General features: G+C 43.0%; 2 protein-coding genes across 9 annotated transcripts in view; one reads left to right on the forward strand and one right to left on the reverse strand.

The window, feature by feature from the left end:
* Positions 1 to 26676, forward strand: part of MGST2 (microsomal glutathione S-transferase 2) — a 73090-nt gene that overhangs the window by 25700 nt on the left and 20714 nt on the right. The window contains exons 3-5 of one of the 6 annotated variants that reach the window (XM_032147512.2): positions 3690 to 3760; positions 10836 to 10917; positions 11558 to 11577. In XM_032147512.2, coding sequence (XP_032003403.1) covers positions 3690 to 3760; positions 10836 to 10917; positions 11558 to 11577 — 173 coding nt within the window. Of the gene's footprint in view, positions 1 to 3689; positions 3761 to 10835; positions 10918 to 11396; positions 14692 to 26676 lie in introns of those variants that run through there. The other 5 variants (XM_032147538.2, XM_032147522.2, XM_032147550.2 and 2 more) reach the window with 5 other exon arrangements.
* MAML3 (mastermind like transcriptional coactivator 3) overlaps positions 20254 to 26676 on the reverse strand; it is a 450814-nt gene continuing 444391 nt past the window's right edge. For 2 of the 3 annotated variants that reach the window (XM_032147502.2, XM_058436768.1), the window contains one exon: positions 20254 to 25724. In XM_032147502.2, coding sequence (XP_032003393.1) covers positions 24724 to 25724 — 1001 coding nt within the window. In that variant the 3' untranslated portion in view covers positions 20254 to 24723. The remainder of the gene's footprint in view (positions 25725 to 26676) is intronic. The other variant, XM_058436769.1, reaches the window with a different exon arrangement.

Here is a 26676-nt window from a genome sequence, read left to right on the forward strand (position 1 = left end):
GACCCAGAATCAGGCAGAAGGACGTGGTCACATGGTGGAGGGGCTGGAGGAGGTGACAATTAGCAGGTAGAATGGGATTCCAGGTATTTCAAGGCCAAAGCAATACTTGGTGCTTTCACCAGGCAGGCAGCAGGGAAGACTGTCAGCAACAAACAGGGCACCCCACTGGCGGTCAGATAATTACTATTTTTTTTTTGAGACGGAGTCTAACTCTCGCCCAGGCTGGAGTGCAGTGGCGTGATCTTGGCTCACTGCAAGCTCCGTCTCCCGGGTTCGTACCATTCTCCTGCCTTAGCCTCCCAAGTAGCTGGGACTACAGGCGCCCACCACCAGGCCCAGCTAATTTTTTATATTTTTTTAGTAGAGACAGGGTTTCACCATGTTAGCCAGGATGGTCTCGATCTCCTGACGTTGTGATTCGCCCGCCTCGGCCTCCCAAAGTGGTGGGATTACAGGCATGAGCCACTGCACCTCGCAATTATTTTCAGTCTCTGAGAGATGATAGCAAGAAATGGGCAAAGTCTCATTTCCAAGGGACTAAGGCTTGAGGCAGGTCAGCAAAAGAGGGACCAGGGTGAAGTACAGTGAGCACAGCTGGGACGTGAGGTTGGGGTGAGCTCAGCAGTGACCAGCCACTTGTAGGGTACAAAGGGCCTATTTCTTGAGAAAGAAAGGTACAGAGATATGGTGCTGAGCTGCTCCAGTACTCCAGGAGTTGCCATCCTGTGAGCACAAATGCAGTTGCAGTCACATCCTTGCCTAAATCTCAGTGGCTTCCAGCCACCTGCTGCTCAGCCAGGATCCCAGCACCCCGGTTCCCCATCTTCCCAATTCCTTCTGGGATTACAGGGGATGTGCCCAGGGACACAGCTCCTGCTGGCAAGCAGTTGAAGCAAGGGGCTGTGCCACTGTCCTGCTCCCCAGTCCTCTGTGAGTACGATACCCTCCCCAGGTTCTGGAGTGCCTTCCACCACCACCAGGAGCTGCTCTGGGTCTGTGGCAGAGGGAGATTAAGGGTGTGACTCTCCCCGACTTTGTCTCTTCTGTCATCTGAGGCATGGCACCCCTTGTGTCTGGAATCTCACCAAGTTTTTCATGAGGACGATCTGTCAGCGTTTGTTCTGGTCTCTGGTTTCCCATTAGGTGTGAAACTAGTTCCCTAGCTTGTGAGGGCAGCAGGGGGAACTCCAAAACATCCCGTCTATTTTTATTTCGTTCTCCTTGCTCAAAGGCCTTCTTCCTCTTTCAGATAAGAGACACAAAAGCACACATGCCTATCAATTTATGTGGACAGACACCCAAAGGGCTTCTGCCCTCTGCAGTGCGGTTTGGACTTAGGACATTCTTACACAATATTATCTCTTTGTCCCCAGATGCCAAGCCAAGGCCACTAGAAAAACCTCTAAATAATTAGACTTTTATGAAGGCTAACCTGGGCTATTTTCGAAGGTGCTTTTAAAACAATCTTATCACACCTAATTTTTGAATAAAAATATGTTGTGGAAAAACTTGATGCTTACATTTGGAATAATTTAAGGTGTATTACAAAACAATAAATGAAGGAACAATTGTGTTATGTTTCCAAAACAGTTCATATAAAATTTCAATGAGTGTGGAAGGACTAGAGCCTTCCTCTGCTACTACTCCATTTTACCTCATGGGAAACAGGCCTATGGATTTAGCCAAGGAAAAAGAAACGTGGGAATGCTGTTTATTCTTTGCATAGCTGTAATGTAAAGTACGAATTTTATCAAGTATCTTTTCACTCAACCTATCACAGCCACTCAAAAAGACGTTAATGGAAAGACAACCATCGGAAGCAAAATCATGCCAAGAATGAGAAGCAGCAGGAGGAAAAACTTTGGTTACTTCTGTGAGTTGTAGAAAGTTGTAGTTACGGTTTGTGAGAGTATCAGTGTTAGACTTTAGACAAGACATTCCTTGGGTCACCAGTGGCCTTTTGGGTGGTAATGGCAACAGTCCAAAAGGAAGGAGAAAGCAATTTTGCATTCATATTATCCATTTCCAATTTTTTAGGGGACTGATGGTCACCCTCCTGGCCCTTAGAGATGTGTGTGGGTAACCTTGCTGGTGTCTTTGCTGGTGGGGTTAAAATTTTCCATATGTGCTTCAGGACTCTACCTCAGCCATGTCTTTCTGTGAGCATTGAGCTTGTTAATGATGCATGTTTCTTACCCAGCTTTAAAAGATGATTGAGTTATTATTGGAGAGTTTTTTCCCATCTAGTTGAGGCATAAGCTGATAAGGTTGAGCTGACCTAGACACAATTTTCTGTGGGATTATGGAGAATGAGGGAAGAATTACGCTTTGTAATTATGCTTTTTTTTTTTAATTCAGAGAAAAAAGATCACTTATGGTGACCCAGGCTAAAAGACCTAGGTCTTCAACAATCAGCATCATCTGTTTCTAGATCAATTGCCTTGTAATATTAAGTATTTAAGCTTTGAGGCTTACTGAAGGAAAGATATGGGGTCATTTACAATCCTGTAGACTATGACCTTCCACAGGATCTATTCAAGACCTCATCACACATTACATTAAAGTTCTTTCTGGTGGTGAAATTGTCAGCAAAGAGCTCGGCCAACCCAACCAAGATCACTTGGAAGTATACCTTAGGAGGGAGGATGAATATAATTCATCTTTTTCCCCTTTGTTAGATGCAGATGAATTAATTACAGCTCCCAGAGAACTATTCCCTTTTGCTTAAATTAGTGTCAGATTTTCCATCCAAGTCTTCTATGAATAGAGGCAATATGACTTGACATTAGGACAGAGCTTTGGAATCTAGAGATGGATGCTGTCTATCTTTGATTGTCTGCAATGCATGTCAGTCTGGGCTCTCAGGCCTTAATTTCTTCCTCCATAAAATGGGAATGAACTATGCTCACTCATTTACTTCAGGAGATTTTAAGGGAATTATTTAAAGACCATTTTGTAATGTTCTGGGTAACTCAAGTGGAAGGCAATGGATGTGAGGGAATTTTTAAAACAAGAAATCTCTTGAATATGAATTGAGTAATCTCTTAAGTTCTTTAGATAAGATATGGAGTAATCTGGCCGGGCGCTGTGGCTCACGCTTGTAATCCCAGCACTTTGGGAGGCCGAGGCGGGCGGATCACGAGGTCAGAAGATCGAGACCACGGTGAAACCCCGTCTCTACTAAAAATACAAAAAAAATTAGCCAGGTGTGGTGGCGGGCGCCTGTAGTCCCAGCTACTCGGAGAGGCTGAGGCAGGAGAATGGCCTGTGAACCCGGGAGGCGGAGCTTGCAGTGAGCCGAGATTGCGCCACTGCATCCAGCCTGGGCAACAGAGCGAGACTCCGTCTCAAAAAAAAAAACAACAAAACAAACAAACAAACAAAAAAAACCACAACAAGATATGGAGTGATCTTTAGGCTCAGGAGGCCTGTCTTTTGGGAAAGTGCTATAACTCATTTCTGCTACTGGCAACTTATATGTAGGAGAATATTCTTGGCCCTGCTCTGAGATTTAAACAATGTTCAACCTTGAAAGATTGATTTTAAATTTAAAGGTCATTTAAACTCTTTTGTAAGTTCTTATACTACTTTTGTTAAAATAGGCTGAACATTTACCTCTAGATGAAAAATCAATGCTTCAGTGTATAGTTTTCTCATAAAATAACCTACGTCTTTATTTTTTTCCGCAGACAAAACTGTGTGGAGTTTTATCCTATATTCATAATTACATTGTGGATGGCTGGGTGGTATTTCAACCAAGGTAATGTTAAAATACAGTCAACTGTGTTCTAATGATGATTATGATGCTTAAACCATTAAGGAGTGGATATATGGCCAGCCACGGTGGCTCACACCTATATTCCCAGCACTTTGGGAGGCCCAGGTGGGCGGATCACCTGAGGTCAGAAGTTCGAGACCAGCCTGGCCAACATAGTGAAACGCTGTCTCTACTAAAAATACAAAAATTAGGCGAGCCTGGTGGCGCATGCCTGTAATCCCAGCTACCCGGGAGGCTGAGGCAGGAGAATCACTTGAACCTAGGAGGCGGAGGCTGCAGTGAGCTGAGATCATGCCACTGCACTCCAGTCTGGGTGACAGAGACTCCATCTCAAAAAAACAAACAAACAAAAGGAGCAGATATGCAACTATATAGCTACCAATCCTGGAGACTAAACAAAATAAACAGTGTGTGCATCAGAGTGCTATGTTGCAGATACATGAACTTTGGTTTCATTCTAATTTAATTCAATAATGAAAAAAATATTGAGACAAACTATATGCTAGATACTCAAGGATGAAAACGACATGAGCTTTGTCTTCAAATCTAATAATCTATAGTTGACTCTTGAACAATGGAGGGGTTGGGGCGCTGACCCCCCCGCCCCACACACACACAGTAGAAAATTTATGTGTAACTTGATTCCCTAAAACTTAACTACTAATATCCTATTGGTCTGGAAGCCTTACTGAGTATAGTCTACTAATACATATTTTGCATGTTTTATGTATCATATACTGTATTTTTGCAATAAAGCAAGCTAGGGAAAAGAAAATGTTATTAAAATTATAAGGAAGAGCAATTATTTACTCTTTATTAAGTGGAAATGGACCATCATAAAGGTCTTCATCCTCATCATTTTCACATTGAGTAAGCTGAGGAAGAGGAAGAAGAGGGGTTGGTTTTGCTGCCTCAAGGGTGGCAGAGTCAGAAAAGGTGAAGGAGGTGGAAGGAGAGACAGAATTGGCAGGCGCAGTAGGTATAAATTTATAGAAATATCATCATTTCTGACTTTTTTGCTTTTTTCTCTAAAAATGTTTTTATATATTACCAATTTTTCTTCCACTGTTACCTTTAGTTTCAGTGCTTGTATCATAGAAGGGTCCATGTCATAAAAGAAGTAAAAAAGCAGACTTGAATCATCAGAACCCTTCTGCCAGATTGTCTAATGTCAATTTGTTTTCTGGTACTGCCTCTTCTGTCTTCTTCCTGATCATCTGGCAGTGGTTCAGAGCACTCATCTCTACCAAGTCATCTTCTGTTAATTCATCTGGCGTGGTGTCTATTAGCTCTTGAATTTCTCCAAGATTCATATCTTGAGACCCTTTATCCCCCACATTCTTTGCCACAGCCACTATCTCTTTCATGATTTCCTTGATTGGCTCTGTTGTAAATCCTGTGAGTGTCATGCACAACGTCTGTACACAGCGTTCTTCAGCAAGAATTTATTTTTTCAGGTTTGATGGCTTTCACAACCTTCCTATAACAATGCTAGCATCTTCAATGATGTAATCCTTCTAGGCATTCATAATGCTCTTTCAGGGTTCTCTTCCACAACATTGACAATCATTTCCATAGAGTGCCTTGTATCATGAGCCTTAAAGGTCCTGATAACCCCCTGATTTAGAGGCTGAATTAAAGATATTGCGTTTGGGGGCAAGTAGACTACTTTTATGCCTTCCACGTTGAACTCATGGGGTTCTGGGTGGTCAGGGACAGTGTCCAATATCAAAAGAATGTTAGAAGGTAATCCCGTCCTGACTTCAGGGACAAAGCATTGATGGAACCAATCCAGAGAAGGGGTTCTTGTTGTCCAAGCTTTTTTTTGGTACAACCAAATGACTGGCAGGTGCTGTTTATCTTTTTCCTTCAAGACTCAGGAGGTTAGCAACTTTATAGATAAGGGCAGTCCTGATTATAAACCTGGCTGCATTTACACAAAACAGTAGAGTTAGCCTATCCCTTCCTGCCTTAAATCCTGGAGCTTGCTTCTCTTCTTTACTAATAAATGTCCTTTGTGACTTTTTTTCCCCCCAGGACAGGGCACCTTTGTTTGCATGAAAAACCTGTTCAGGCAGATATCCTTTCTCCTCAATGATTTTCTTAATGGTGCCTGGGAACTCATGTATTGCTTCTTGGTTGGTAGAAGCTGCTTCTCCTGTTATCTTGATATTTTAAAAGCTAAACTTCTTTCTAAAATTATCAAACCATCCTTTGCTGGCATTAAATTCTTCTGCTTTAGATCCTTCATCTTCCTTTTGTTTAAAGTTGTCATGTAAGGATTTTGCTTTTTCTTGAATACTATTAGAGTCTACAAGTATGTGTTTCTTATAGCAATCCTGCCCCCACATAAAAGCTGCATTGCAATATGAGATAAAAAGATATTTTGGAAAAAGTGCAAGGTTTTTCCCCCTGCTGGTATAGCTACAAGTGACAGCTTTACAAATCACCTTTTCTTTCGTTTTTCTTTTCTTATCTTTTCCTTTTTTCTTTCTTCATCTTCTTCTTTTTTTTTTTTTTCCACTGGTCCTTGCACTGAATTCATTTATCTTGCAATGGTGGTCAACCACAGCTCACAGCTGCAGACCTCAATCTATGACACATATTAAGCTATTCAGTTTTTTCTTGTAATATCATGACTTTTCTCTGCTTTTTGGGAGCACTTTCAGCACCACTAGTAGCAATCTGTATGGGTGTCATGGCATTATTCAAGGTTTATGGTATTGCACTAAACATTGATAAAAAAATAGGCAAAAACCCTGAGAGATCACTTTTTACTGCGATACGCAATTTTCTGGAGAGAAGAACTGCTCAGTTGGAGATGATTAGCATCACCTTTTAAGCACATACTTGCAACACTTGAGCTCACTGCAATAGCAACAGGAGGTGGCTACAAAATATTTATAGTAGTACAGTATTTCTATAGTTAATTTTATGCAGTTATGATTTAATACTGCATCTTTACATTTGTTTACATTTCTCTCAACTACAAATGGCACCATGTATTATGGTCTGTGTATGCTTTGATAAATTTTAACTTTGCATAAAATTCATATGTATATATCTATATAGGCTTTCTGCTGAAGCTTTGTAAAAATTTGTGTATATTTTATGATAGTAAATGATAAAACAGACCAGTATCTACATCTGTTTTATGCATTTGTGACATATCTTTTTCCTAATTTTTCAGTATTTCTGGGCTATGTAGTTCATTTGTGAGTTTTGTCAAATTGTCACAAACCTCCAAAATGTTTTCCAGTATATTTATGTGTTTATTTTTGTAAACCCACCTCCTGCACAATCCAATATATTTATTTGAAAATATCCATGTATAAATGGACCTGGGCAGTTTAAACCCATGTTGTTCAAGGGTCACCTATAATTCTAATTAACTGAAGGAAGAGGACACAGAATGAACAATTCACATTAATAATTATAGCTGGCGAGGCCCAGCAGCTTATGCCTGTAATCCCAGCAATTTGGGAGGCTAAGGTGGAGGGATTGCTTGAGGCCAGAAATTCACAACCAGTCTGGGCAACAAAGGAGACCCTGTGTCTACAAAATTTTTTTAAAAAAACCATCTGGGCACACATGTAGTCCCAGCTACTTGGGAGGCTGAGGTGAGAGGAGCTCTCAAGCCCGAGAGTTTCAGGCTGCAGTGAATCATGATAGTGCCACTGCACTCCAGCATGGGTGACAGAGTGAGACCCTGTCTCAGAAAGAAAATAATAATTATCATTATAGCTATTATTTATTGAGCCCTTACTATGTGCCAGGTACTGTTTTTGTTTTTTGTTTTGTTTTTGAGACGGAGTCTTGCTTTGTTGCCCAGGCTGGAGTGCAGTGGTGCGATCTCTGCTCACTGCAAGCTCCGCCTCCTGGGTTCACGCCATTCTCCTGCCTTAGCCTCCCAAGTAGCTGGGACTATAGGCGCCCGCCACCATGCCCAGCTAGTTTTTTGTATTTTTAGTAGAGATGGGGTTTCACTGTGTTAGCCAGGATGGTCTCGATCTCCTGACCTCGTGATCCGCCCATCTCGGCCTCCCAAAGTGCTGGAATTATAGGCATGAGCCACCGCACCCAGCCACCAGGTACTGTTTTTAAGTTTTATGCATACATTGTCCCATGTGTAAGATTTACAGGATTTAAAGCCTTCATATGAGGGAAGATCTATAATTTTTACTTTACAGATGAGGAAGCTGAGGTACAGAGATGTTAAGTAATTTTTCCAACTTGACATTCACCAATGTGGGGAAATTTTTCCTTTCAAGTGCAGATCCAGGTCTGTAGGTATTTGTGCCAACAACCCATGCACCTTTTCTTAAAGGTCTCCAAGTATGTAGTGCTGCCGTTTGTATGTAGCGACTCCACAAACGTCCACTTTCTATTTGACTGGGGTATCCATGCTGAGCTGAGGGCTTTCTCCAAACTTGGCTTATGCGTTTAACAGTGAGTCAGACCAGCCCCTGCTACCTTCGTTGGAGAAATTCAGTCTCCTTTTTCTGGTAACTTTCACTGTCTCATTTTGGTCTATACTTGATTGCCAAGATTTAAATAAACCAAAATCCAGCTGCTTTCAAAGGCAACCCCATCACTCTCTTTCTTGTAGTTTTTACTGTGAACTGAGGAATTTCAGGTACAATGTCCTTTAGAGAAAGACTTCTTCACTTTATTCCAACTCATACTTGTGTCGCTTAAGGGCATGAATGAAACCGCTGTTCCTTGTCACGTAAGAGCACATTAACAACTAATAAGAAAAGCGCCTTTTGGTAATGGGATTCTGTCTCTGCCATTTGACCCTTTGGGTTTCTCTGTGATAGGCTGAATGAGGCAGACTGCCTGTCAGAAAGGATTTCTTGAGTATCTTCTCAGAAATTTCTTTTCAGTCTTTCTCATCCAAAGTAAGTCACCTACTAACTGTTGCTGAACTGTTCTCATTGGCTTTCTGGGAGTAACTCCCTAGACAGGGAGTCTCAAAACTGCGAACCATGTTCAGAACTCTTTGGCTTCCTCAGACCCTGGGAAGGGTCTACCAGCTCTTCCTTCCCAGCTCTTTGCTTGGTCCCCTCGTTCCTGTCCTCTGGCGCTGATACAGATGTCATCCCCTCCAGAGGCCTTCCTTTACCCCATTTTGGCAGCCTCCTCCAGTTCTTCTCTCTCCCATCTCTCTTCATTTCTTTCACAGCACTTTCAAGTTTGGACTTTTCTTCTCATTTTTTTCTTTGTTGTCTGTCTTTGCTGAGAGAATGTATACTCTATGAAGTCAGGGAGCTTGTATCTTTTTCACTGCCGACCTCAATCCTTAAAGTAATACCTGGTTTATGGTAGATACGCGGCTGGGTGTGGTGGCTCACACCTGCAATCCCAGCACTTTGGGAGGCCAAGACAGGAGGATGGCTTGAGTCCAGGAGTTCAAGACCAGCCTGGGCAACATAGGGAGGCCTTTTCTCTACAAAAAAAATTTAAAAAATTGGCCAGGCCTGGTGGCATACACCTGTGGTCCCAGCTACTTAGGAGGCTGAGGTGGGAGGATTGCTTGAGCCCAGGAGGTCAAAGCTGTGCTCAGCCATGATCATGCCACACATTCCTGCCTGGGTGACAGAGCAAGACCCTGTCTCAAGAAAAAAAAAAAAATCATGCGGCCAAGTAAAATAATTAATTTAATCTAGCATATCACAGTCCCACACGTAGACTCCAAATGTTTACAGTAGGGCTCTGGCAACTTGCATCTGTGAGGTGCTGAGGAAGAGAGTGGGGCCCTAACATAGGGAAAACATTGATATGTTTCACTGGGTGCGATGACAGAACATCATCATACTGTATTTCATATTTCTTTTTGAGATAAATTTTGTATGTAATAAAATGCATAAATCTTCAATGAATTTTGAGAAGTACACACACCTGTGTGGTCCAAATCTCTATCAAGATCTAGAACATGACAACCACCCAGAAAGTGTCCTCCTGCTTCTCTCAGTCAGTCCCCATTCTCATTCCCAGATGCAAGCACTTCTGATTGTTTTCATCAGTTAGGTTTGTCCATTCTAGAACTTCATATAATTGGAATCATACAGTATGTAGCCTGTATAATGCTTCGTTCACTCAGCAAAATGTTGTGTTGCATGGATCTGTTTCTTTTCATTGCTGAGTAGCATTCCATTGAATAGACTCTGTCACAGCTTGGTTATCCATTCTCCTGTTGATAGGCTTCTGGGCTCTTTCCAGTTTTTGGCTATAATGAATCAAGCTGCAATGAACATTCTTAAACAAGTCCTTTTGTGAACACATGCTTTCATTTCTCTTGGGTAAATACATAGGAATGAGATTGCTGAGTCAAATGTTACGTTCGATTTTATAAGAAACTACCAGAACTTTTCCCAAAGTGGCTGTACTATTTTGCATTACTGCCAATGATGTATGAGGATTCCAGTTGCTCCATATCCTCACCAACATTTTGTGGTTTTTTTTTTTTTTTTTTCACAATTTTAGCCATTCTGGTGGATGTGTGGTGGTGCCATCTCATTATAGTTTTTTATTTATTTATTTATTTTTCAGATGGAGTCTCGATTTGTCACCCAGGCTAGAGTGCAGTGGCATGATCTTGGCTCACTGCAACCTCCACCTCCTGGGTTCAAACGATTCTCCTGCCTCAGCTTCCTGAGTAGCTGGGACTGCAGGTGCCCGCCACCATGCCCAGTTAATTTTTGTATTTTTAGTAGAGACCAGGTTTCACCATGTTGGCCAGGCTGGTCTTGAACTCCTGACCTCAAGTGATTCACCCCCCTCGGCCTCTCAAAGTGCTGGGAATATAGGCCTGAGCTACCGCGTCAGCCTCATTATAGTTTTAAGTGGGAATTTGTTAATGTTGAATCATGTTGAAACATTTTTCTTGTGATTATTGGCACATTTGTTTCCTTCCTATGTGGATTCTCTCTATATTCTGAATATAAGTATTTTGTCCAATATATGTTTTGTGAATATTTTCTCAGTCTTCATACAACATCTTAAGAGACTGCTGTTGTATTTTGTGCTTTTTCTTTTTTTCCCACCCCCTCTATAGTTTTTGCTACTTGTCTGGGTCTGGTGTACATATATGGCCGTCACCTATACTTCTGGGGATATTCAGAAGCTGCTAAAAAACGGTGAGGAGAACCCAGTAATTTTGTATTTATGCAAAAAGTAGCAGGATAAGGTCTGCGTCAGTTTCCTTCTCCTGAGAGATATTAACAGCACTGCGAGTTGTGGTGGCAAAAGTAATCCATGCTGTCTGAGGCCAAGTCTTGCCAGTTCATACACAATTAGGCCTGAGATGGGAAAATGCAAGTATAAAACTGTACACTGAATGTGGACTCTAGTTCCTTGCAAAAATTTTGCATTGTCTCCAGAAAGTTACCGAGGAAATAATCCTGCCTAGCCTTGATAATGCTTTGAATGGTCAAAGAAACCAAGTGATCTCTATGGCTAGGCATTCCCTTTAACTTATGTGATGAGCCAAAATTTTCAAATTGCAAAAATATAGAAGCTCTGGGCAGTGTTAACGATAGGACAGCCTATTTCAGGACTCTCAGCTTCCTTATTACAGTCCAGTTTGTCACTTTTCTCCCTCATGTCCACCCTGCAGGATCACTGGTTTCCGATTGAGTCTGGGGATTTTGGCCTTGTTGACCCTCCTAGGTGCCCTGGGAATTGCAAACAGCTTTCTGGATGAATATCTGGACCTCAATATTGCCAAGAAACTGAGGCGGCAATTCTAACTTTTTCTCTTCCCTTTAATGCTTGCAGAAGCTGTTCCTACCATGAAGGTAATATGGTATCATTTGTTAAATAAAAATAAAGTCTTTATTCTGTTTTTCTTGAAATGGCTTTGTAGAAACACACCCTTTAGAGAATACATTTCCTGTTTAAGAATTGAAATTTGTTTGGGGTAGGTACATTCATATCATCAGTGGAAGTGTGTTGTGCCCTAGTTTTAGAAATGCATGCTGAAGTCATGACCGGTTGTGTAGGGACACAGCAGCCTGACCCGTGTGCTGGCCTTTCTGAGGACTACTGACATATCCTGCCACTCTGACTGCTTCTCTCCTGATGGAAAGTTTCAGACAGAAGCTGATAAGGCAGCTGAGCCCTTCATTGGTTATAGGAAAACAACAGATAGGAAGGCATGTGGGGGACATCAGGCAAACACAGAGTAGCCAGAGAAGGGAGTCATCAACTGATAGCACAAAACGAAACAGGTTATAGAAGGCTGGGCGCGGTGGCTCACGCCTGTAATCCCAGCACTTTGAGAAGCCAAGGCGGGTGGATCACGAGGTCAGGAGATCGAGACCATCCTGGCTAACACGGTGAAACCCTGCCTCTACTAAAAATACAAAAAATTAGCCAGGCATGGTGGCGGGTGCCTGTAGTCCCAGCTGCTCGAGAGGCTGAGGCAGGAGAATGGTGTGAACCTGGGAGGTGGATCTTGCAGTGAGCCAAGATTGCACCACTGCACTCCAGCCTGGGCGACAGACTCTGTCTCAAACAAACAAACAAACAAAAAACCCAAAGAAAAACAAAACAGGTTATAAAAATGTACTTTATAAAGAAAAAAGTGTTTCCAAGCCAAATGAGCTTGCTGCCTGATGCCCATACTGTAAAACCAGGTTTCTGAGAAAAGAAAAAAATTTAATTTTAAAAAAGAGTTGGTCTTGCTGTCACCCAGGCTGGAGCCTCCAACACATGGGCTCAAGTGAGCCTCCTGCTTCAGCCTCCCAAAGTGCTGGGATTCAGGTGTGAGCCACTCTGCCCGGCCAACAAAAGCTTTGTATTGCAAGTCAACTCACAGTGAGATAGGAGTCAAGCTGCAATCTCTCTCCCTCTGCTGGCTTCCAAGCAGTATTTTTATTAGAAAATGTCAGGGGGTAAATTTTGAGATTAGTAGGTGATTGGTGGAAAGAAAGGGGAGGTCTGAAAAGTCCTTGGGCATGTCCACTTATCTCTTTATGCTGCCTCAGGGGTAGCATGTGCAAATTCCAGAGGAGTTGGTATGAAATGTCGTGGAAATTCAGGCTGTGACATCAGCAAGCTTGTTCTGTGCAGACTCCAGTTAGCCATCTTGGTTCCAACAGATTTCAGCCAGTTTTTTTTTTTTTTTAATCTCATAAGGAGACAGAGTTTCAGTGTTTCAGTAAGTTATTTCTTTTCTTATCTACCATCCTCCAAATTCAAGAATTTCCTTTAGTTACTGGTTTCTTGAATTCTTTGGGGCACAATTTCAAGAGGAAGAAGAAGAAAAAAAAGATACCATTTCAAGGAATTGCCCGGGGACAAGTGCGAAGAGAATATTCTTTCTCTTGGCTGAGGAAGGTGGGTCATGCTCACGGCTGTAGAACCTGAGTTGGGTTCTGCTGCACGCCCTGTGTCGTGGGGTTTGGAGGGTGATGTGGGAAGTACAGCAGAACCCCCAAAGCTGTTCTGACCCTGATGTGCAGTCATTGACTGGCACAATGCAGAATACTTTTCCTCATTTTCTTCATCTGTAAAATGAGAACGATTCTACCTCACAGCTTTCAAAGAAAAGGCAAAATGAATTATGAGCATACATAACACATTTTGACGTCAGGAAAAGGGCCCTCTGTCAATTTTCCAAAGAAAATTGGACAGCCTTGAGTCTGGTGTGGGCATCTTCAAAAGTTGTTTAGTAGTACTTTTCTTTTTTTGTGGATACAATAGAAGTTAAAAAGGCCAGGAATAATATTAATAGAAAAAGTGAGAGAGACACTTAAATACTAATGTTCCCATAATACATAACCTCCTGTATCCCAAATAGCAATACAGTATTAAATACCCCAAAGCACACTGAGAATATTCTGGCCTGGGAGTGGGCACATTTGCATACTAGCTCAGGTTCCCCTACTCATTGGCCATTTGAATTTGGACAAGGCACCCCATCAGTAGGAGGCTGTGAATCAAAGAAGTGAAGACTCCAGAACCAGACCACCCTATCCTGTCCTATCACTTGCTGGCTGTGCTACCCCAGCACCTTGTAGCTCTCTGCCTTGGTTTTCTTTTAGGTAAAATAGGACAAGTACGCTAAAAAGCTATGATTCTATGGTCTTTTTACTTAATATTCTTTTCAATTATGATCGTGACTTGGATTGTGACATTTTAATTGTTTTATACATTGAGACCAATGAAGGATGAGAATGCAAATTTTTGATACTAAGGCATAATTACTTCATAACCATGTCCTTTGCAAGTTGAAAAGAAACTTTCCAAATCTTACAATTGAAGATTTTTAAGCAATTTCTGTTTTGCACTTAAATTGGCTCTGGGCAGGGTAAAACACACACACACACACACACACACACACACTTTAGTTAAACACGTGGAAATAAGCAATGGGTGTTGCAGACTATCAAGGCCTTGTCACTTTAAACATTCAAATGATAGATTTTCCTTTGTTCTAATTGATTGTCACCAGGCAACCTTTTGATTATTTTCATTCCTATTAGATTTGGCTACAGAGAGCAACAATTTCTGGCCACAGAGATGTGGGTTTCTGATCAGTTTGACAATTACGTGTACATTTTTTGTATATTACTAAATTGATCAATTTTATTTTTAGAAATCAAATTCGTTGCCTTAAAAAGTCAATGTCAGGAAGTGGGGGATAGAGAAGAACTTTTCTGCGTTGAGAGTCTTAAGGGGCATAAAAACCAAATGGCAATGTGAGATCCTTGATCAAATTCTGGTTAGAAAAAAACAACTATGGGCCAGGCGCGGTGGCTCACGCCTGTAATCCCAGCACTTTGGGAGGCCGAGGCGGGCGGATCACCTGAGGTCAAGAGTTTGAGACCAGCCTGACCAACATGAAGAAACCCCATCTCTACTAAAAATACAAAATTAGCCGGGCATGGTGGCGCGCACCTGTAATCTTAGCTACTCCGGAGGCTGAGGCAGGAGAATTGCTTGAACTCAGGAGGAGGTTGTGGTGAGCCGAGATGGCACCACTGCACTCCAGCCTGGGCAACAAGAGCGAAACTCCATCTCAAAAAAAAAAAAAAAAAAAAGAAAAAGAAAAAAACAACCATGAATGACCTTTGTGAGACAATGGAAACAATTTTTTTTTTGAGATGGAGTCTTGCTCTGTTGCCCAGGCTGGAGTGTGGTGGCGCGATTTCTGCTCATTGCAAGCTCCGCCTCCCGGGTTCACACCATTCTGCCTCAGCCTCCCAAGTAGCTGGGACTACAGGCGCCTGCCACCACGCCCAGCTAATTTTTTGTATTTTTTAGTAGAGACGGGGTTTCACCGTGTTAGCCAGGATGGTCTCGATCTCCTGACCTCGTGATCCACCCGCCTCGGCCTCCCAAAGTGCTGGGATTACAGGCATGAGCCACCGTGCCGGGCCAGACAATGGAAACAATTTAAGCACAGAATATGGATAGATGATATTAGGGAATTAATGTTAATTGTGTTAGGTGTGATAATTATATTGTGGCTAGAGAAGAGAATGCCCTAATTCTCTGGAGCTGTGTCCTGAGGCATTAAGGGATAAAGTGGTTGGATGTACTTTGAAATGGTTCTGCGAAATATATACGTGAAGCATTTATGGCAAAGTGTTAACGATTACATCTAGTTGATAAGTGTGTAGGTATTCATTGTATTACTATTTCTACTTTCCTGGTTGTTTAAAAATGTTTATAATAAAGAGTTAAAGGATCTGAAGAGAAGTTAAAACCTAAAATCGGATTCTTGGTAGCCCTGAAGATTTTCTGTGTTGAGCATTGTTAGGAGATCCAGTGGTATTGATGGATCCACGGTCATCCATGCTGGCCTGGCAGCTGTCCTGGGTGTGGCACAGATGCCTGGGCCCTGCATGTGTGAGAGCTGCAGTAATTACCTCCACCTGTTGCATGAAATGAGGCAGGTGTCTGTGGCAGCTACTCCAGAGGATATTAGTGGAGGAATTTAATGTCCTTAGTACTTAAAAGAGAATTGAGGAGAAAACCGAATTTACAAAAAGAGGAAAAAAATCAAAAAGAAAATTAAAAGGTATATCCAGTGCCAAATGAGTATAAGTAAAAATATGTGGCTTGAATTGATTGGAACTAGGAGTAATCAACTCTTCTCAGAGCTTCACGTTTTTACTTCTAGTGTCAGTGTCCCCCTGTGCCCTCCCTCCACCCCGGAATCAGTTCATTTTCTATCCTATGTTTTCTGGGAGAGTGCTAAGCCAATATCAAAAGAACAAAGCCCAATGCCACGCTGTTTCCTACATGGTGTTATTTGCCAACCTGTCTGGAACCATAGCCCACTAAGGGTAGCTATGGCCTCTTCTTCATAATTAAATTCTTTCTTTTGGTTTGTGTATATTAAAACTTACCTTTGTTTTGTACTTATTTTTGATGATGACTTTATTCTGTGGCCTAATTTTCCTCTTAACCCAGTTTTGAAACATGTTGTGATACTAAGCTTTTTAAAGTTTGATGAGGAGTCTTAGGTCATTTCCTAGAAGTGGAGAGGTGGATTCACATCTATGTGATTTATTAACAAAGGGCTCTCAAGAGGTGAAAAAGAAAGGGAGTGGGGGAAACAGGACAGAGAAGGGGAACAAGCCAAAATAGGGGGCTCCTTTATATTTCCCTTTTTTTTTTTGTTTTTGTTTTGAGACAGAGTCTCTGTCACCCCGGCTGGAGTGCAGTGGCATGATCACAACCCACTGTAGGCTTGACTTCCTGGGCTCAGGTGATTCTCCCACCTGAGCCTCCTGAGTAGCCGGGACTACAGGAATGTATCACCATGACTGGCTGTTTTCTATTTTTTGTAGAGATGGGGTTTCGCCATGTTGCCCAGGCTGGTCTCAAACTGTTACAGTACAGAGAAATATGTTACAGGAAAGGGTCCCAATCCAGACCCCAAGAGAAGATTCTTGGATCTCGTGCAAGAAAGAATTCTTGCACGAGTGAGTGCTCAGTGCAAAGTGACAGCAAGTTTATTAAGAAAGTAAAGGAATAAAAGAATGGCTACTCCATAGAGCAGCCCCGAGGGCTGCTGGTTGCCTGTTTTTATGGTTATCTCTTGATGATATACTAAACAAGGGGTGGATTATTCAATTATTCATGCCTCTCCTTTTTAGAATGTATAGGGTAACTTCCTGGTTTTGCCATGGCATTTGTAAACTGTCATGGCACTGGTGGGAGTGTAGCAGAGAGGAAGACCAGAGGTCACTCTTGTCGCCATTTTGGTTTTGCTGGATTTTGGCCAGCTCCTTTACTGCAACCTGTTTTATCAGCAAGGTCTTTATGATCTGTATTTTGTGCTGACCTATCTCATCCTGTGACTTAGAATGCCTTAACTGTCTGGGAATGTAGCCCAGTAGGTTTCAGCCTTATTTTACCCACTTCCTATTTAAGATGGAGTTGCCACCTCTGACATTTCCCCCCTTTCTTTTATAAGAGAACTTTTAATCCTAAGGGTTGCAGAGGGACAAAGATCCATTTTCTGTAACTTCTTCAGGCTGAATAGGGGCGATGATATTTCTGCCTAACTATGAGGGTCTCTTGCATTCAGGGTATAGAGGAACTCAGTCAGAAAGCATCAGTATGATGAGGGCCATTCATGAATCTTGAGTTTTGACAAGAAGTGATATCTGGAAGATTAATAAGTGTTTAGTTTAAGAAAACATTCAGTAAGCTTGTTCTGTATTCCTACACAAAGAGTATAACAGCAATATATTCCACAAGAGTAAAGCAAAATAAGTAAAGTTATTCCAAGTAAGCTAAATTAGAAGGCTTTCCATCAACTGTGCAACTGTTGAAACCAAGCTGATATGGGGTTGGTAGCTGATTGTAATGTGCCCAGAATTAGAATACTGATCCAGACTTTTACATTACCCATCCCTCTTATTTCCTCTGAGCAGCAGTTAGAGATCACTGGTTAGTTCACAGGAATAAACAGGGTTAGCCTAAATTGCAGAAACAAACTTAAAAACAACTAGTGAGACTAGAACTTAATAACAAGTGTACCATAGTTCTTGAAACATAATAGTTCTCGCTCCAGTTTCCCATTTTTACTAAAGACAAATTATGGTAAGACTGATTTGTTTTATTATACTTGGCCTGATTATTTGTATAAAGTGCAGCAAGGATAATTATTTTTCACATAGGCATTTTAATTGGCTTTGATGGACCTCTGTTTCATAAGGAATCTCAGATAAGACTTTTTTAAAAGCTGAGCCCTGCCATGGGTTTGTACTCTGAAATACCTATGAGTTAGGTAAATTCCTGTCCTTTTGAGGTCCCAAGATAACTTGGGGCTCCTGGACCTGTGAGAAAGTGACATTCTTTACTTACCATAGGTCAGAAACCCTGTACAGGGACTGTGTAGGCAAGGTATGAGGCCAGTTCCCCAAAGGGTTTTTATTGGCTCTACAAGTCAAGTTTGATTCCTTAAAGAAAAGCACACCATTCCAGTCAAAGCCTTGGTAAAATAACCTGTTTCTCCAATTGTGTCCTGTGACAAAAGAAAACAGATTCGTATTGCACTTATGCAAATAAGTATATTGCCATAAGTTAAGAATACTCACAACTAATTTCCAAATTCTGGAGAAGTCAGGTTAGAGAGAAACAAATATGTTCCAAATTTTGTTCACTGCAGTATACTTTACTCAATTGCTACAAGCTGTAAATAGCTCAAAAGAAAAGTTTCCTTGACTCTGAAAAACAAAACAAAGCATGCTTCTCTGTTCCAAGTGTGCAGAGTCAAAGTATCCCTCCATAACTACTATTAGCCATCCCTTAAAGTATATTTCCTACCTAGTTATTACACAGCAAAGCTGTCTCAAAATGCGAAGTAATTTCTGAGACCCCCCCCAAACTCAAAACCATCAGATAACACAGTGCAAAACAGAACAGAGACTTTGATTTTGGGAGGGATCCATCTGCTTTTAATTCCTGGGGTTTCATGATGAAAACAGGTTTTTTCCCAAAATGGGGTCTGTGACACCTCCTCTGTTTTTCCCAAGGAGTCCCAGGCTACCAGAAGTTATCTTAGGGCCTCTCATGTGTGCATTAAGAGTGGCAAGACAAAAAAAAAAAAAAAAGAGAAAAATAATTCAGTTGACTGAGAAGAAAAAACCTTTTTCCAGAAAAACAAGCTCCAAAATGAGAAAAACATTAATGGCCTTTTAAATATATCTATTGCTCGTTTATCTACTTTTAATTAAGCTGACTTCTAACCATAGTGCTCTTTAAAAAAGAAATCCTTTCGGATCTCTTATTACCTGACTTTAACAATGCCAAGCGGCCAATATTTCCAGCTTCTGAACTCCACCAAAGGTAACCTCCTAGGTGCTTAGCGAAAGGAAAATTTAAGACAGTCCATGGAGAAGAAAATAGACAAGGTCATGCAGATATTAAACCAGAAATGGTAGGTGGGGAAATCGAACCCTGACTACTACTATGAAAGTGCAAGATCTTAGCTGCTGAGCTATAGCAAAGGGTGGTCTCCAGTTCCTTTCCCAGAAAGAGTCTAGAGTAGTTAATTTTGAGCTTGCAAAGGCTTTTAACTATTTAGTATGATTTTTAGAGCTATGACATGAATCCTAAAATTCCTATTTGCTGGAAGGTGGAGACCATGGGAAGGTACCACTGCATGGTTAAAAGGTCAAGCTCCCAAGGACATAAAACAAGGTGGAGACTTCATCCAGTTTTTTGTTTGTTTCGGGGACCTGCAGCCAAGTTTATTACTGACCAGCTTGCGAGGTCATCCTGAAAAGCGGGCTTACAGGTGTTCTAAGCCCATGTTTTATCCTAAAGTACCCCTTGACACAGAAAAATGAATTCATGGCACAAAATACACCAGCTTAAGACTAGCCTTAGAATTCTTTTTTGCGTTAATCAAAACTTTACAGAGGACATAAACACTGATTTTTTCCCCCATTCATTCAACTATTTGCACAGAGAGAGAGGAGCCAGAAATCTGACTGGTAAGAAATTCCTCCGCTTTTGCCGGCATGCTAGGCTTCTGGGTTCTCTTTCCCTGAGTGGCCCTAGTGATCCGGCTTGTGGCACCATGGCCTTTGGGGGCCAAGCTGCATCATAAAGGAAAAGTATTTTTTTCATTCTGGCTAAAGCAAAATATGCGTAATAAAACATAGATATTAACCAGTCTGCTTAGCACCCAATATCAAACTGGCAAGGCTTAAATTTGCCCTCAGATGGGCGCTGTCATCTTTAATCTAACCTCCGACTAGGAGTTTCAACATGTGGTCTCTGGGCAAGATGGTCGCCCTGAGTAATAGAAAAGAAAGAGAAAGGAGAGAGAGAAAAACATCGCCTGTGGCGGGGGGCGGGGGGAAGGTGCAATGATCAGGGAGGCCAGAGATCCAAGAACCACCCATTGCAGCGACACTGCAAAGTTCAGGCGGCTGCTGTCAGTGGAGCAAGGATCTTTTCCAGTAATCCTACCAGCTCTCAAATTTCCCTTGTTAGGCAGGAAAAAGCTCCCCATGTCCCAGGATCCTGTACATTCCTCATCCTATCACCCATAGCCGTCAGCAAAGTACAAGGGAGATTAATCCAAAGAGAATAGCAGTTAACATCCCATAGTGCCGAACCTGTTCTTAGCCGAGAGGGACTTTACCGAGAGGGGCCTCTAACCCCCTAAATCTTAGAAGGGACTCTAACTCTCCTAAGTCGGGCCTCTAACCAGAGGTCGGTCAAGCATCCTTGCCTTTTATTAAGGGGGGGCCTTTAACCCCCTCTATCTTAGGAGAGACTCTAATTCCACTAAGTTGGGCCTCTAACTCAATCCCATTCTTTACCCAGGTACCCCGCCATTTACCCAAAGTCTTCCAATCAGTGCTGCAATTTATTTCCTTTGGGTTGGAGGGGGTCTCCCCAGTATCGTCCCATCATTCTCCAGAAATATGTTAGAGGACTCCAATACTTACCCAAAGGTAGCTGTTGGGTGAGGGTTTCTGCACTATTGTCCCTTCTGTGGTGGCCGTTGGGTGAGGGTTTCTGCACTATTGTCCCTTCTGTGGTTGCCAGAAATATGTTGCAGGACAGAGAAATGTGTTACAGGAAAGGGGTCCCGATGCAGACCCCAAGAGAGGGTTCTTGGCTCTCATGCAAGAAAGAATTCAGGGTGAGTCTGCTGTGCAAAGTGAAAGCAAGTTTATTAAGAAAGTAAAGGAATAAAAGAATGACTACTCCATAGAGCAGCCCCCAGGGCTGCTGGTTGTCCATTTTTATGGTTATTTCTTGATGATATGCTAAACAAGGGGTGGATTATTCATGCCTCCCCTTTTTAGACCATATAGGGTAACTTCCTGACCTTGCCATGGCATTTGTAAACTGCCATGGCACTGATGGGAGTGTGGCAGTGAGGACGACCAGAGGTCACCCTCGTTGCTATTTTGATTTTGGTGGGTTTTGGCTGGCTCCTTTACTGCAAACTGTTTTATCAGTAAGGTCTTTATGCCCTGTATTTTGTGCTGAACTCCTATCTCATCCTGTGACTTAGAATGCCTTAACCGTCTGGGAATGCAGCCCAGTAGGTTTCAGTCTCATTTTACCCAGCTCCTATTTAACGTGGAGTTGCTCTGGTTCACACGCCTCTGACAAAACTCCTGGGCTCAAGTCATCCGCTCGCCTTGCCCTCCCAAAGTGCTGAGTGGGATTACAGGTGTGAGCTACAGTGCCCGGCCTGGGGGGCACCTTTAAACCAAGTCCCAGCCTTTGCCTGATCTTGCAGTAGAGCTCTGGAACAAAATTATATCTGAGTTTGTTCAGACAAGTTAACTGGGCTTTTATACTCCTGCACCAGTGAGTCACTGGCTAAAGTCAATCCAGAGGGGTATAAACTTCTAAGCATTTTCAATTCTGTGGGTGGGTGCAGGTGAAGCCAGGCCATGGCTTTGAGATGCAAAGTGGCCTGGTAGGAGTGGGGTGGTGGAGGCTGTTTACTGACAGTGCTCACTACAGTGGAACAAGAACCTTTATTACGTCCCCTCAATATATTCCGATTTTTCTTTTTTTGACAAAAATAGTTATTTTTCCAGTGGAGCCTCCCTACCTCCAGATGAACCAGTTGGAAATGGAATTGTTATGGTACTGAATCTACAAATGGATTGCACTATGTTCCATGCAAAGTTGACTTTCCTCCCTTCCCTTTGCCCCATCCTTCAGAGTGCGGCAGTAAATTTAGAAAGTATCAGTTGTGCAGTTGAATGCAAAGACTGGGAATGATTGATCTCTCCCATTAAATAAATGTTTAAAGAATGATATCAAAATTTTGAGAAAAGAACTGCAGTTAATCAATTAAAACCCAGGAATAATATGTCTGCTTAATTAAGATTGGAGATCCAGTGAGGCTCTTAATATAAACTATACTTTGGATTGATTCAGATAATCTTTTATTTTCATTTTTGTTTGTTTTCTTTAAAAGTGGTATGTCAACATCACTTCATTTCTACATTTCAGAGTTCTGTACATTTCTTAAAAGGAAATAAGCAATGCTCAATGTACAAAGTAAAAACAGAAAACTAGAAAAATCTGAATAAAATGGAGCAAGTTGCCATAGGTCATACAGTACAAATTAGTAATTAGATGTCATCTGAAGTGCAATACCACTGCTGTGATGATGAGTTAAGGAATGAAATAAAAATACTCTATTTTAAACAAACAGTATATATATATTTATATGTATATTTTTTACAGATAGTAGACCCAGTGATATCTGAAGTATTGTAAAAACTTATGTACAAATAACTTTTTTTAGACATTACATATACATCAGCACCGTAGTAAAAACAAAACCAAAACAAAACCACCGTTTTAAAATCTACCTCTCTATTAGTTGGTCCCAGTACTGAGCATTTGGAGGAAGCTTTTAAAAGATAATGGAGCCCCCACCCCTGTCCCACTTCGATTAGCCACCTCCAGTTTCTCATCATTGCTTATATATTTATTTCCTGTACCTTTCAGGAAAAGGTAATTATGTTTTCTGTGTCTTCTCATTTGTTTGCTTTTTTTTGGTTTCATCTCTTTCCACTCAAGTTTCCCCAGTGGCATCGCTCCCCATTTGGGGAGTTCAGGGTCACCCTGCTGCCACCTCTTCGGAGAGGGCGCCCAGCCCCTGCCTGGGCTTCTCACCCACCAGGCACCTCTGGCCTTACATCCTGCCCCTTGCTGAGCAGATCTACAACCCAGGGTACATGGAGAGCAAGTCAAAGGCAATGTTTGCCCACTGCCTCCTCTCCAAACCCCTCTGCCCCCAGCTTTCCATGGCAACTCGCCTTCTCAGGACTGAGTGTGGCCAGTCCAAACCCACAGGCTCCGACTCTTCCATGGTGAGCTGCCTGGGAGTGCACAGAAGGCAGCCAGCATCTAGGACACGGAGGGAGGGGGGGACAGGAGAAAAGCACACACCACTCTCACTTAGGACAACACTGAAGCCACAAGGCCTCCAAAAGGGGGATTGGGAGGGGAGGCACGGAGCCTTGTTGATTCCTTCTGACAGATTTCGCTTAGGGCAGATGTGTGTCAATGACAAAGAGAACAACTGTTCAGGACTTTGGAAGAGGGCTACTTTGCCCATATGAAATAAACTAAATCTTCTCCTTTCTTTCCAAATTTGTAAGGTGGAGCAATTGCTTTTTTAGCTCCTCCACCTCTCTGGGATTTTATATTTGTCTCTCTGATGAGTAGGGATGATGGGAAAGGTGGATTTTAGAGCATCACTCCCGGGATTTTGCCCAAAGGGAGCCTGAACCAGTGACCTCCAGGCCACTCCTTCCTGGGGATATCAGAAATATCATATGTGGCTCACAAAAAACTGACGCCCCAACATCAGAGCAGCCCTCTCGGTTCCAGGCAGATATTCATTCAACTCTACACATGTTAGAGGAAGAAGACTCCAGTGTCGCCTTTGCATTTCAGGCATTGTCTAAGTTCTTCCTGCATTTATGTGGACTCTGCCCAAGGCTCCCTGAAGACATATGCTTCACTTCTTGGATAGTCTGTAAGGAGAAGCAAGGGGAGGCTGGTGTGGAGGCAAGGAAGAATAAAGGCAGGGCTGGAGAAAAAGGCTCCAGGCTGGCAGACACACAGGGTCCAGTAGGGGTTTCTCTGCCCTGCAGCCGCCAGAAATAGATGGGACCCACCTGGATGTATGGGCTTTGTATCAGGCGCCAGCAGGCTCCAGCCCCACCTGGAGGGACTGCCACCAGGGGCACCAGCAGAAGGAAGCCGTCCCAGGACTGCTGGATGGACCCTGCTCCAAACTCAGCCTGCTCTCCTTGTGACAGCAGAGCCTCTGCAATTCCTGAGGGTCATGATGGGGCAGGAGACAGACAGTTCTGTAGGATCCGTTGTCTCCTTGTGACCATCTCACTGTTCTTCGTGCCTGCCCTCCAAATTCAGTGGCATGTCTCAAAGCCTTACATCTCTCGGCACCCAGAGTTCAGTGCATTTCCAACCTGTGCACCTGGCCTGTGCAACCACCCAGCCTCTTCTGGGGCTCTCCCTGGCCGAGGCTCTGTCTCTTTTGTGTCTCCAAAGCTGCTGTCTCCCGACCTGGGGCAGGAGGGGCTGAGGATACCTCTCTTGGGTAATAGTCCCTCTCGGCCGAAGCAGCTCCTGCTGGGCCAGGCGATCACAGGGCGCGCTGGGCAGAAGGGCTCTGGCCGGCTTCATCTTCCCATCTGCTCCTCTGGGTGTCTCCCTCTCTCGCAGCAGGGATCTGCATGGCATCTCATCTCGATTGCTGTGTGAAAATCAGGTGAAATGAGGCCCGGAGGGGCTGTGGATTGGCACCTGGATCTTCCACTGTCAGCCAGCTGCAGTTTTGCTCAGTTTACGTGGGTCAAAAAAACAAAAAACAAGGATGGGTCAACATCCTGTTTCTTTTTCATTTTTTAAGCTTTAACCACTCGAGTTGTGGCTCTTAGGGCCTCTCTTGACTAGGGGTTACCAAACAATTCATCAAGCTCCTGCATCCACTCGTCCCCTGGCCCGCCTTTGATGATGGAGTCCACAAGGTCTGCACCATCCGGGAGGCCAGGGAAGGAAGCGCCAGCTCCGTCGCCACTGTAATTGTATGACACGTCCTGAGGGGCATTCCGCTCATAGGCTTGGCTCTGGCTGCTTGGAGCAAAGCTGCCACTGGGTATCTGCTGCTGTGCTGGGGGTTGGCTGAACGCTGGCATGCCCGGGACTCCCTGGCTCAGGCCAGACATGACCATTGGCCTCGCCTGGCTGGTGCCTTGCTGCCCCGGGAGCGATGGCATCATCTGCCGACCCATGGCAGCTGGGTTGAGGGTCCTCACTGTGCCCGTGTTAGCATCCACGACTGACTGGCTCAGTCCTTGTGGGAAGTGCTGCTTGGTCAGTCTCGGCTGCCCAGCTTGAAGAGAGTAGCTGGCGCCATTGTTGAATGGTCCCAATTCTCCACTAGTCCTCCCAGGCATGCCCTGCAAGCTCCTCTGATGCCAGCTTTGTGCTCCTTGCTGGACTGTTCCCATAAGGCTCTGCAGCCTTGGAGGGGCTTGGGGCCTAGGCAAGGCCTGGCCTACTGGCCCTTTCATCTGCGGATGTTGCTGGGTAATGGCTGAGTTCACCAGCATGCTCTGACTGAAGCCACTCACCATTCCAACCCCCTGCCCAGATGCAGGTTGCCTCGGTCCCTGGGCTTGGTTATGTGTGATGCTCATGCCACTTTGGTTTGGATGCTGCAACATTTGGGTCATGCCTGTGCTCATATTGTACATTCCTGGTTGGCTGGTAGGCGTGGTGCTATAAGGGGCCAGTCCCATCTCCGACTGTGCAGCTGCGGTGGCCATCGTCCCAGGGTTCTGGGAGGGTCCTATTCCCATCATGCCTGCATTCTGTGCCATCAGCCGTGACGTTCGCATGCTCTGGAGGGCTGCTTGGCTTCTTACAGCTGCTATATCCTGGGGAGAACCTGCAGTGAAAAAGAGGACACATACCACTCACTCTTCTCCATAAGCAATATACTGCAACAAGATGTTGGAATTTTCTTTGGGAATGACAAAATTCCTTTATATGAAAGGATACTCTGATAATAAATCTGTAATAAAAATGATTATTTTTCTGATTATAACATATGCTGATTGTGAAAATTTTGAAAGTATTAAAAAATACAGAGACAAAAATTAAAGTCACCTGAAATCCCACCATCCAGAGATGATCATTCCTATTCTTTTATTTGTATATAAATAGACACCCACAAAAATTGGGATCGTACTGTGCATGTGTTTTTGTAGCCGACTTTTCCACTAAACAGATCCTGATGTAATTCTTGTTTATACTTCAGAAGCAAATTATTTCATACTCTTATAGGTATGACATCATCCTCAACCAATAAGATACTATTTCTTTGGAGGTGAGAGAAAATTCACCTCTGGGGCTAAATTAGAAAGAAATGGCTGATCACTTTGTATTTTCTACTCATGAAGTGGAACATGGTTCAGTAGAGAATACTATCAATAAAGACCATTAGACTAATTTCCCTTACGACTTGAGTAGGATTTGAGAGGTTAAAGGCCACTGCTTCTGCTAAGCAGCTATTTTGACAGATAGGACATTTTTTGGATCCACTCTGTAGATTTCAACATGCTCCAGATTTTCTGAATCATAACATGTCATTGCAAACTGGCCAGCTTCCTGAGCTAGAAAAAGAAATCATCCTGCTACGTGTGACTTGGCCATAAACTTTATGCATTTCTACAGCGAAGTCCATTCCTTCAAATCGGCAACGACTATTTCTCTCAGCAAACTGCTAACACAATTTTAATAACGCTGTTTAAAAGGTGGCCAGAGTGTCCACACCAAGTCATTCAACCTTAATTAGGCATTTGAGTGAGTCCTTCTTTACATGTTACCAGGAAATTTCC

This window comes from Hylobates moloch, unplaced genomic scaffold (genome assembly GCF_009828535.3).
Source record: "Hylobates moloch isolate HMO894 unplaced genomic scaffold, HMol_V3 SCAFFOLD_3, whole genome shotgun sequence".
NCBI classification, from domain to species: domain Eukaryota; kingdom Metazoa; phylum Chordata; class Mammalia; order Primates; family Hylobatidae; genus Hylobates; species Hylobates moloch.